At 34.2% G+C, this 12,175-nt stretch overlaps 2 protein-coding genes across 5 annotated transcripts; one reads left to right on the top strand and one right to left on the bottom strand.

The window, feature by feature from the left end:
- Positions 1–2,846: 2,846 nt before the first annotated feature.
- Positions 2,847–10,130, bottom strand: LOC149390324 (AT-hook motif nuclear-localized protein 23-like). 4 transcript variants are annotated; one of them, XR_016300307.1, is made up of 3 exons: positions 8,941–10,130; positions 6,565–6,647; positions 2,847–3,168 (listed from the first exon to the last, which is right to left on the bottom strand). XR_016300307.1 is itself a non-coding variant. In XM_089621045.1 (2 exons), the coding sequence occupies exon 1, from the start codon at positions 9,787–9,789 to the stop codon at positions 8,959–8,961; it is 831 nt and encodes a 276-aa protein (XP_089477171.1). In that variant the 5' UTR covers positions 9,790–10,130; the 3' UTR covers positions 2,849–3,168; positions 8,941–8,958. The 4 variants fall into 4 exon arrangements, 3 of the variants coding, with proteins under 3 accessions (XP_089477171.1, XP_089477172.1, XP_089477170.1); XM_089621045.1 differs by lacking the exon at positions 6,565–6,647 and having other exon boundaries at positions 2,849–3,168; XM_089621046.1 differs by lacking the exon at positions 2,847–3,168 and having other exon boundaries at positions 6,520–6,647.
- Positions 3,496–7,069, top strand: LOC149390325 (Heavy metal transport/detoxification superfamily protein). The gene is made up of 4 exons (XM_089621047.1): positions 3,496–3,818; positions 4,112–4,296; positions 6,347–6,434; positions 6,528–7,069. The coding sequence occupies exons 1-4, from the start codon at positions 3,686–3,688 to the stop codon at positions 6,887–6,889; spliced, it is 768 nt and encodes a 255-aa protein (XP_089477173.1). The 5' UTR covers positions 3,496–3,685; the 3' UTR covers positions 6,890–7,069.
- Positions 10,131–12,175: the final 2,045 nt, after the last annotated feature.

The raw sequence follows: 12,175 nt of genomic DNA, 5'->3' as shown, positions 1-12,175 counted from the left end.
ACTTGGTTGTAATATCTTTTGCATTCGTAATAAAGTTTTTTACCAATAAATTATTAAATGTTAAGTAACTTCGGAATATCATAGATTTAAATGAGCTTGTAAAAGAGAAATTTAAATAGCCCACAAGGCCTAAAAGGGCTTGTGGTAGACGTGTACAATAAGGTACATGGGCCTTGGATTTGTTTGATCAAAGCCCAATAAGATTGGAGGTTTCTCAAATAAAAACTAAATATTATCTTAAATATGAGCTGATTTGGTGAATATTTAATATAGTAATTATTTATGAGACTATCATGAAGATATTCTTTCCATTCATAGAATAGTATATCTCTTATTGTGAGAACCAAATAATATATTAATTATGTTATTGATTGAGAATATCACTGAAATATTCTATACTATTCAGTTACCTGACTAGTATATTCTAATATGAGAAGTGAATAAATATTAGATGTGATTTGAATATTTTATTTATTAAAGTATATCAAAAATATTTGATCTGTTCTATTAATAAAATAAATATCTCATATTAAATAGAATAAAATAAAATCAAATCAAATCAAGTAAGTTCATAATCTATTTTGGGTAACCTAAAAAGCTATAAAAATGGGGCTTGGCATAGTGCAAAATTGGTCCAACACAGACTTATTCCACAGTGAAAACTCGGCAGCCCCCTTCCCTTGGTCTGGACGTTTTTTTATCTCTCTTCCGGAGTTGAGAAATTTGTTCATAACATTTCTTAAAGAAAGAGATAATTATTCTGACACCTTGTTGGAGTAATTAGTGAGTAAAGAGTTAGCCCACACCTTGGTCTCTATCATTCTGGAGATTACATCTCGGAAGGTTATGATATTGATCAGTCCGAGCAACCAAGGAATTAGCGATCCGAATGAAGAGCAACCGAGAAATCCGAGAGCAAGGAGATCAAAAAGCTAGGAGTGAAAAATTTGTAGCTAAGCCAAAATATATGTAATCCGAAATCGTCCTACGGTATTGTGTTGATTATGTTTGCCCATATATTAGATTTATTGTTGTTGAATGATTTTGAGTAACATAGTAATTAATGTTTACGTTAAAGATTTGTGATTGTTCGCGTTTTCTTCTATTTTGCATTTGTAAACATATTAAAGGGTTAAGAGATTGGTTAAACAATAAGAAGTATTGAAACGATCGTTCGTGTTCAATACATGGGAACCGTAATTCAACTCTTATGAAAGAAATTTACCCACCCGCTGATATCAGAGCGATTTTTCGTGTACGATACCTGATCCTTATTTCCTAACAATTGCTATCAGAGCGATTGTTTGTGTTTGATACTAGCTTTTTTTTCCTACACTCTTGACTTTGGCCAGTTCGTGTTTGATCATCAAGTCATCTGCCATGCTGGATCTAAGGCCTTTAAGCTTCCTATATCATATCCTTCTTCGCTAGGTGGAATGCTTGTCATGCATCATCATGAGTTGTTGAAGGAAGATGAGTCTAGGTCCTCTCAGGTTCCTTCTGGGAAAAATTTCTTCAACTACAAGTTATTCAAGTGCCATCATGCGCGCTGCAGAAATCACCTTTCTGAACATGACTAAAGATGCTCCTGTTATACCCCTATTTCCTCTGATCTGTGCGATCTTATTGCCAGCATCGTGTTTGGTGAGATCAAGCATCTCGAGGAAGTGATCAGAGATGCTACCAACATGAAGAAAGAGATTGGAGAAGTCTTGAAGCTCACATGCATCACATAAAAGCCTCCACTGCATCGACCTCTACTGTTGCTGCTACCCCACATGTTGAAGATCAGGTTCCTACAGATAATGCCAGACATGTTTGAAGATCTATGTTTGTTTCAGTTTGTCTCTATTTACACGAACTCTCTCTTTTGATTATTTGTTTATAATATTTTCTCCTACTTCGAATTTTGCTATTATATTAAGACTTGTTTCTGCTCATGGTTGTGTTGTTGTTGGTGTTTAATCATTGCAATTTATTTTTGCACCTTGCCTCCCCTTGGTCATGCTATATGCTGCCTTTGACTATGTCGAGGTAAAAAGGGGGAGAGACAGTAACCTTATCATTTATTTGCACAAGTGTGGTTGACTTGCTTTATGCTTGTCAAACATGCATTACTGTATTGCCATGTGATTTGTATTTCATTCAATGTATGGATGTGACTATGAATACTTGGATGATTTACTAAACTTGCTGATAATGTTGACGTTATGTGTTTTTCCTATAAAAAGCCAAAGCTGGAGTTTGTTGTGAATTGCATTTCTTGTATTTGTATTTTATCAAAATTGTCTCATGATGTTCTTAGAAGTGTCAAAACATCATGTTGTGAGATGTGCTATTTGAAAAAGATCGCGACAGATTCGATTATGTGAATATTATACACAAGTTTGTTTAATTGGTTGATTCACTTCCGATTTTCTCTCCACCAAATAAGAACTGGCCGATCAAATTGAAAAAACTCTAGCAAGACGTCAATTGCTAGGTTCGACTCTTATGAAAAGAAAAGTGTACCCTTAGGAGTCTGGTTACACACTTATTATTTTTTGTGAGACTTTTATGAGTGTAAACACTTTGTTCTTTGTATGGTTTTAATTATGTCTTATTCTTTATTGCCGATATTTGTGCAATTGAAAAAGTCGGGTATCGTAATCGTAGTATTGTAGATTACGTATTGTTATAAGCATTGATCAACCACTTGGTGAATGGGTTAGTGAAAAGTAAGGGAAGCTCAGATTCAGAAGGTAGTTTCGAAGTTTAGGAAATCTGAAAGTTGATCATTCAAAGTTATCCGCATTGTACTTTATTCTACCATATTGTGAAGTTCTATTTCAACCGGAAGTATCATCCCCCCTAGAAGTAGACACGATTGGCCGAACTGGGTTATCAATTCCTTGTGTCTTTATTTACAGCTTCATTTGTCTTATTATTCTGATAAATTGTTTGGTGTTACACAACTTCTTAAAACATCATTAAGAGACACCACGACAACACTGAATACACTTTTTCAGCCTTCATAACCGTTCATCCACAACGAGCTCTTCCTCGAGTAAGCCATCAATGAACAAGCCAGCAAGTCTTTTTACTCCGCCCAAAGCTCCTCATGGCACCCTCATCGCCCTAGCTCTTGCAACATCTTTTACCCCTTTGGTTGTTTGTTTTTGTGCTGAGCTGAGAATAAAGAGAAGTGTGAAGTAGGGTTGAAAATTTAAGTTTAGAAATAAAGAATGTATTTTTATAATTGCTTTTTGGGCCAATTAATAGAATTGTCTTAATTTATAACTAAATATTTTGGTAAAAAAAAAATATCAAAATCACTCATAAAAACCACTAATTGATTTGTCCAAATCTCTAATTTAGAATAGTTAGAAGTTAGTTTATTAATAAATATCAATGATTATATAAGAGTGGGCATGAGAATAGTCTAACAAGTATTGTATTTTGTTCAATTTACTCATTATTTTCTGGGGTCAAATGATGGTGGCCTAAATCGGCGGAAATTCTCACCAATACACTATTATAACTTCAATAGCATCAAAATGTTCTACCTAAAATTACCAAAATATTTACGAAGACATTAGTGCATATTATGGCTAACACATAGAAAAATCTCCTAGTTTGTGTGTTTGTGATTCTCTCAAGTCCCGAGTCTAATTCATATTTCTATCCCTTTTTTGGCTGCCGAGACATGGCAGAGAAAGATCAGGCAAAGAAAGTTGAACACAAGGACAAAGATGAGTTAATCACCGCTGTATATAAACTGAACCTGCATTGCCCTGAATGTGCACGTGAGATCAAAAGGCCTCTTTTACGTACTCAAGGTAGGTATATATATATATATATATATATATATATATATATATATATATAATTTTACGTACTGCCGTTTTCTACTCGTATACTAATATATGTTCTTCGTAAATTAAATTGAGCACGTAAATTAACTAGTACTTGTGTTTATGCTACACTGTAAAGTTATGCATTGTTACAGTTTCGCAAAGAATATATCCACCATTTCTATTTCCTTTTAATTTTTTTTATATAGTATGCCATAATGTAATAATATAATAAGGAAAATTATTTAATTAAATTATGTTTTTCTTCTTCTCACAAGGTGTTCATAACGTGGAGGTTAACATGGAGAAAGGAGAGATTAAGACAAAAGGCAGTTTTGATCCGATCAAAATTCAGAAACGACTTGAGAAAATAACGAAAAAGAAGATTGAGTTGATATTACCCACAGTCCAGATAAAAGAGACCATCAAAACCGACAAGATAGTGGTCAAGGAAACCAAACAAGTAATTCATCTTTCATGTACCTTTCATTGATAGTCTTGATTTTTCAAGAGAAACCATGAGAGAGAGAGAGAGAGATGTATAGCATAAATAATTTGGATTAAAGAGTTTTGATTAGATGACGTATCTTTCTGATAGTGGAAAAGTTATATTTAGAAATAATTGATCATCATGATAGATAAAAATAACATTGTAATATGATTTTTTAATTCTTTTCTTCTGTATGATGTACTTTTCCTTATCAATGTTTCCAAGTGTGTTTTGCTGATTAAAAGTTATGACTGGGCCTCAAGATTACTCATAATATAGATCCTTTGGATTAATATTTTCTTCATTTTTTATTTTTATTTTATTTGATCTCTGCTGCTGTATCATATTTATATTTTCATTCACTTTTAGGAAAAGACTTGGAGATTTATAGGAATGATATAGGTCTTAACCTAGGTAGTGCTTTCCTTTCTTTGATAAAATGACTCAGTGCACATTTTTTTTATCTATTATTATAACAAATTTTTAAGTAAAGATACCATCCTCTCTATTAATGTTGCATATGTTCAATAAAAACATGTGGTTGAAGTTAAATCATCCTTTTTAATACACTCACAAAATATATTAATATATTGCAAGCTGAATTTGATAAGTTTATTAGGGTTAGTGATATACTTTCTAACTTGAAATATAATATTCATGTAGTAGATGATGTACTAGGTAGCATCATGTCGCTTCCGTTTAAAATAAATTAATTAAACATCATGATTTTTCATTCATCGTTTAAGTTTTGCTAAAAACATTACGCCCTTTGGGGTTTTTTTTTTTTTTTTTTTTTCCTGGTTATGACCTATTTATATGCAACCAGTCTTACATATAGATCTACTATATGACTTATTAGATCCAAATACAATTTTTTTTTTTTTTTTTTTTGTCTTTTGCTCGATCATGAATCCATTAATAATATCAGACTACGTATATAAAAGGGAACAAACTATCGTGATTTCATAGAAGATAGATTTTAATAAAATATAATCTATATATTGTTTAGCTTCAATTAACAAGTTATCTTTTTTGTTTGTTAACTCTTTATCGTTTTTTTGACTTGGAAGTGTCTGCACGTTACGGTGGCTTGATTAGTCGCCCTGAACTAATATTAGTTTCGTCAATACCCCTGTAATAATATATTTAGTTAGCAAATTACCAAATCAAAGCCTGATGGAATATGCGAGAACCCTTATTATTCTCACAGTTTTGGCTTATATCACCAACGATTTTAAAACTTTGGGAGTCATTATGAATTCATAAAAAATGATCAAACATGTGCAGCAAAGCAGATTCATTTTTAAAGATTTATTGATTAATGAAATATCATAGAGATAGTTAAGTATTAATTTGTTGGAATATATATGTCCTATCCACCGACAGTAGATTAATTTATCATATCTTCTTGGTCCTCTAACCCAACTTGCACAAAAAGTGTATAATGCACAATATATATGTGTCATTAACGTTGTTTTCAATAGCCAATATATTCAATATTTTGTCGTTTTGCTTCCACCAAATATGTTTAAACATGGTCCATGCTATAGCAGTTGTGATTAATTAATAAAATCTAAAAGGCATCACAAGAAAATTGCACAGTAGAAACAAACCGTAAAAAGATGAGCTCTATGTTCCTATGCAATTTGCCAACATAGGTTTTGAATTTTTTTATTGTTCAGTTTCTAATGTTCTTATTTATATTGCCAGCATATATATTATCGCTATCCCTGGTATATATTTAACAGCGTAAAATAAAAAGAACCGCCCTATTGTTATTGATATGCATTTTTTATCAAAATTTAATTTCTGAAATGGAGGTTCTTCGTTATATAATTTTGTAGAACTTACAACATCTGTAGATCCTATACGCCAATATTATTTTTAAAGACAACTATAATCCAAATATTGTTACATTCCCTAACGTTGCAATTTCATATTTAAGTTATTATGAATTTATGATCCTGAAAGCTAGTTAATGATTCTAGAAGCATATAATATTAACCTTTTTATGAATTGAAAGGCCATTACACGGACAACGTCAATCAAGGTGCACATGCATTGTGACCAATGTGAAAGAGACCTCAAGAACAAATTGATAAAGCAAACAGGTATAATTAATTATGGCATTATAATTAGCCATTGCACTGCTTTTTTACGCTGATTGAGGTTGTTTATTAAAAATGAGATTGTCTTTTTATTAGGTATACATAGTGTCAAGAGCGACATGAAAGCACAAACCCTGACTGTTGATGGAACGATTGAGCCTGAGAAACTAGTTTCTTTTCTGAGGAAAAAAGTTCACAAGCATGCAGAGATTGTACCTTCAAAAGTCCCCGAAAAGAAGGAAGAGAAGAAAGAGATCATTAAAATTAAGGAAGATATAAAGAAAGAAACAGATATAGTCATCGGAGGAAAATCAACTGTTGATCAGATTTTTGCTAAGGAAGAGATAAAGCTGGTGGAAGTGAAATATAAGGAAGGAAACTCTCCTTATTTCATTCACTACGTTTATGCGCCCCAGCTATTCAGTGATGACAACCCAAATGCATGTACTATTTCATAGAAGGGCAATAGAACAGTTTCATAATATATTAATTTATTTACCTGGTATTTATGCATGTGAAATTGTGTTAGCCAATTCAGTAACTCTCACGAAGCAAGTTAAAGATTGTTCCTTTAACTGTTTTATATTGCATGTAAATACTACCCTTGAATAAAGATGATATATATGATATGAATTTAATTCTCAGACAAGTTATTTCCTAGAAAGATGAACTTATGTCACTAACTTCAGGTAAATATGAAGGTTGCATGCATGTAGTATTCACATTCTGCTCTCTACTAAGAAATGCATTAATAATTTCGTATACAATGAAAATTTGTTAATCTAAAAATTGCAAAATATAGATCGCAACCCAGGACTTATGATTCATTCAGACTTAGAAAAAGATAGCAGGCATTGTTACATTCATGCTAAGTTATAATATGCTTAAACCAAGCACATGAATCAGTATAAAAAGGAAAACAGAAAAATCTCATTAGTGCAGCTATATGAATCAATATTTGCTGATGAAATGACTTTAAATGTATTTACGATATGAAATTCGCATATATATATATATATATATATATATATATATATATATATATATATAAAAACTTAATGTCGGTGTGGTATAAGTTTTTGGCCAATTTATTTATAGGCAAGTGTCATAGTTTTGAAACTTTAAGGCTTGGATATGCATCAACTAGAGTATACACCAAAGTTAGTTTTTGACATAGTCAATTATGTGTAGACAAGTTATCCAGGTTAGCTAATCAACTATAAATCAAATTACACGAAATAATAATCACCTAATACAATCGCCAAATCTAATTCCTTGTTATTCATGGAAAGAGGATTCGGTAAATGAATTAGTACTTGGAAACTTCAATGGTTCTGATCTCTCTCCCAGGATCTTGATGGATAAAATGTATTAATTATGACCTGCAAGAATGTTGGTTTTTTTACGATATATATGAATAGCTAATATGCCAAGATAATATAGTCTTTTAAAGGTCACAATGATATAAGTTTGCAGGCAATAACCGTATTAATGCATCTTTGTATGTGTAAGTAGTCAAATCGAGATTTAGATACGGTGCTATTCCTATGCATAATTCTAAGAAGCTTAGTTAGGGCAGAAAATTAGAACGGAAAATAGAATTTATATGTACATATATATTTGCACTATTAATTTGTGGTTATGAAATTCGCTCTGTTTCTTGAACATTGACCAATATTTTATGATCTCTCTTAGATTCAATGAAGAGCATTCGATACCCAGAGAACCTTATTAGTCAGCTTTGATGTCTTTCATTATATAGTTAACAATAACATCGCTGCATAAAATATATATATCCTGCACTATGGAACCTTTATATAACAACTAAACAAATACAATAATCATACAAGTAAAGAAACAAATTAATATCATATATTTAATGGGCGATAGGTGTGATTTAATATTATGAACTTAAGTAGTACTCTTGGGAAAATAAAAGAAAAGTTATACGCTAAGGTCTAACCTGATCTGAACCTAGCGCATACCAAGTATATGCTTGCTAATTTTAACAAATTAGATATGAAATCATGTAAACGACCAGAAATATAACTCAATGTAAGGGTGTGGTTTATCATTCTTTGAAATAAGAAATCTAGAGGTTCACATAAGGAAAGTGGTGGAACTAATGATAAAAAAAAATATATAAAATAATTGTTCTTAATAAAGGATGAATTTATTCTTTATTAGTTTCCACATTAAAAAAAGAAAAAAAAAAAAAACACACACACACAATTAAAGAGTCAAGTTCACCGCCACCAACACCATCACCGAGAAATCAAAAGACACTCTCCGAGAAACCAACAATGAACGTAGATTGGAAAGGAGAATTAATTGTAAAGAGAGAGAGAGATATCAAAGATCAAAGGCTTGTAATAATAAATTGTACAAAATTAAGGTTGTAGTGGTGATCGTTGATAGTAGTAATAAACAATTTCACAGCCGTACTAATCTAGAATAAAGAAAAAAGCAAGGAAAATGAGAGAGAAAGAGGTATATGTGATAATCTGACCTCAAACACGAGCGACCCCTAGTAACCACCTTGTTGGCGCCCCCCTCCGGCGGCCCAGGCGTCAGCCGGCATCGGAGGCATATTGTTGTTATTCAAGGGAAGGTTGAAGAAAGGGAGGCCGGAGGAGGGGTCGGGGTAGGGCCCACCCGCGGAGGAGGGCGGCGGCGGGGACGATGAGGACAGCTGGGGGTTCTGAATCTGGTGGGGGGCAGGGTCTTCATCCTCGAGCGGGAGGCGCTCGTAGGCGACGTTGGTGAAGGAGGAGGCGATGACGATGACGGGCCCGGCGGCGACGAGGGCGCCGACGACGCTGCCCCCGACGACCTGCCCCTGGCCCCCCGCGAGGAAGACGGTGAGGCTGGTGGCCCCGGGAGGGGCGGGGGGCGGCAGGAAGGAGCCGGCCAGGGAGAGGATCTCGAAGCGCCCGTGGAGCGTCACGACGGCCCCCGCCGCGGCCGGCTGCCGCAGCGTGACGTTGGTCACGGTGCCGGTGCCGCTCAGGACGCAGATCCCGCGCTGCCGCCGCCGCGCGTACGCAGCCACCGAGTCGAACACGTCGCACCCCCCGCCCACCTCCAGGATGTGGGCCCGCAGCGTGTTCGCCGACTCCCTCGTGATTATCACCGGCGGCTTCGACTTGTTCTTCGACCCTGGCGGTCTCCCGCGCGGCCTCCGGCTCCCCGGGAGCCCGTGCTGGCTGTTCTCGTTGTTGCTGTCGTCGTCCTCATCGCCGCCGAACTGCCCGTTGTTGTTGTTGTTATCGGAGTCTGGCGGGATTTGGAGGTGGAGGTCCGGGCGTTGGAGCTGCTGTACGAAGCGGGAGGCTGATCCTAAGTCTAACCCGGCCATTAAAAAACCTTGTTTTGAGGGTTATCTAGAGAGAATTAACACCAGTTAATTAAAGAAAACAAACAGGAAACAGAAGCAAATAAAAAAATTAAAAAGTAAATTTATATAATAAATTTAATGTCTCGGATAGATAAAGATTAGAGAACTAGAGCCAAGAAATTTATGTGCTTTTCTAATTTTTATAAACAAATCAGTGCGGCGTTTAAGATTATATTAAACGAGAGAGCCACATATATAATTCAAAACCCTAGAGCGAATAGAATATCAATGGGAATCAAGTGCAGAGAGAGTGGAGTAATTAGGGATTATGAGAAAGAAATGAAATAAAAAAAAGGAGCTGCAAAGAGAGAGAGGAAAAACGCAGCCATATTCTGATGCACCATATGATAATATATCGTTGATGAATATTTTAATCCAAGCAGTTTGATTAATATAAGATTTAACCAATTGTATTCCGTCGTGTTCCCTCTTTCCCTTTCGTTGCTTTTATTTTTATAATCATAGAGGTTAAAGGTAAATTATTTTTTTTCTTCAAGGTAACGTTTGTTAGATGTTTTATGTGTCGACACTTGACAGCCTGAATGGCCACCAAGAAAAGCAAACGTTAAAAATTGGAAAACTGAAAATACAAAACTGAAAATACAAGGATAAATAACTCTTTATCATTGTAAATATGCGTATGTAGTGCAGAATTATCACACACCATACTTGTCAACAAATATAGGTCAACTTCTTTATCTCTCATCTTAATTCTAACCTTTTTCACTTTAGCTATACTTTTCACTTTAGCAATTGAAATATGGGAACAATAAAAAAGTCTATTTAGTATGATCATTTTTATCCTTTCAAAGTAATAACTTAAAGCCAGTAAACTCGGAATAATATAAAATTATCATCGTGATAATATTAAGCTGAAAGTAGTGTTTTTGATTGATGTACATCGAATGAGTAACTATTATACGATCTTTTCTATCTCATACTTAACATGAATGTTGTGTCCTATAACTAATGTCGCGACGGTTGAAAATCAGATTATTTATACATATAAGATTTTAGATATTACAGTTTTATATTAAACCCAGAGCAGATCATCGGCTAATACTATTAATAATACAAGTATAACTAGCCAGAAGGTATAATATAGTGTAGAATTTATGCTGTTTGAGTTCTCATCATTTATCCATTTCCAATCCCGATATAGAAAGAAAATAAGTCATTAAGGAGGCAATGGGTTCCTTTATTTCAAAGCGATTTTTTGAAATACTTCCTCAAGACTTTACGTGTTGGTAATTTTATTAATAGTAGAGCTTTTTGTTAATTGATTATTTCCACGAAATGTGTCCTTGCTGATATTATATGTGTTGAAGGCTAGAGAGAAATGAAAGCTGGTATTATATGTGTTGAAGGTTTAATGAGAAATGAAAGAGAGAAATGGAGATCTTAATTTTAGAGAATCTCAAAGCTTCAAGTGATCATTATTGTATAATATATAATGAAAGTTCGGTATTATATCTCATAGGAACAACTAACTCGCTAGCTTGTCCATTCGAATATACGACATTACACACTATAAAGCAAGCGACACTGACTAATAATGCATAACAATCATAGGGCACTTATAAACACTTACATAAAAACAACATATTAACAACATCCTCAATGTGAGCTCGGTGAAGACCAGTTGCAACAGAGACTTCTTGTCACGTAGATCACGAAACTTAGGAATGGACAATACCTCTTGGTAAAGTGATGCATGACAAACTGGATTACAGTTTTTGGAAATTTAAGATTTCCATAATGGAAATGGACGCAAAAGTAGTATTTTTTATTGGAACCAGAAAAATAAAATGGCCCTCAAAACGATCTTTTGTGTTCTATCCGTTTTTTCTTTTACTTTAATTTTATGTATTAATCTTCAGTTTATTTGGGTTGTGAAAGGTTCAAGATTTACTATAAATCATGGACTTGTTTTGTGTGTTGAAAATATTATGATAGAGAATGAAAAATTAAAACTTTTTTAGTTTTAGACCCAAATTCGACTGTTTTTGCGAGGACCCGAAATTGATGCCCAAAATCTAGTATTCGCTAGCGAATGAATAAATGGAGGATAGTTCTTCGACTGGGTATTCATGTCGAATCAACAATCGTAGTTTGGTAATGTTTTTCAATCCAACCTGCTACACCAGTTGGTATCAAAGTCGAAGACGTTCGTAAATCATGCAAATTTTTGCTGGATTCGTTGACGACGACCCCGGGTCACACATGTTCAAGATTGATGGTGAAGAAGAAGAAGAAGAATGTTTCTTTGAGCCATTGGGTGATTCAATATTCGAAGAAGAAGAAGAAGAAGAAGAAGAAGAAGAAGAAGAAGAAGAAGAAGACCTGG

The sequence above is a fragment of the Urtica dioica genome, chromosome 7 (assembly GCF_054948205.1).
Source record: "Urtica dioica subsp. dioica isolate 48M chromosome 7, U.dioica_male_clone48M_v1_H2, whole genome shotgun sequence".
In the NCBI taxonomy this organism is placed as follows: Eukaryota; Viridiplantae; Streptophyta; class Magnoliopsida; order Rosales; family Urticaceae; genus Urtica; species Urtica dioica.
This window is presented reverse-complemented; position numbering and strand designations above follow the sequence as displayed.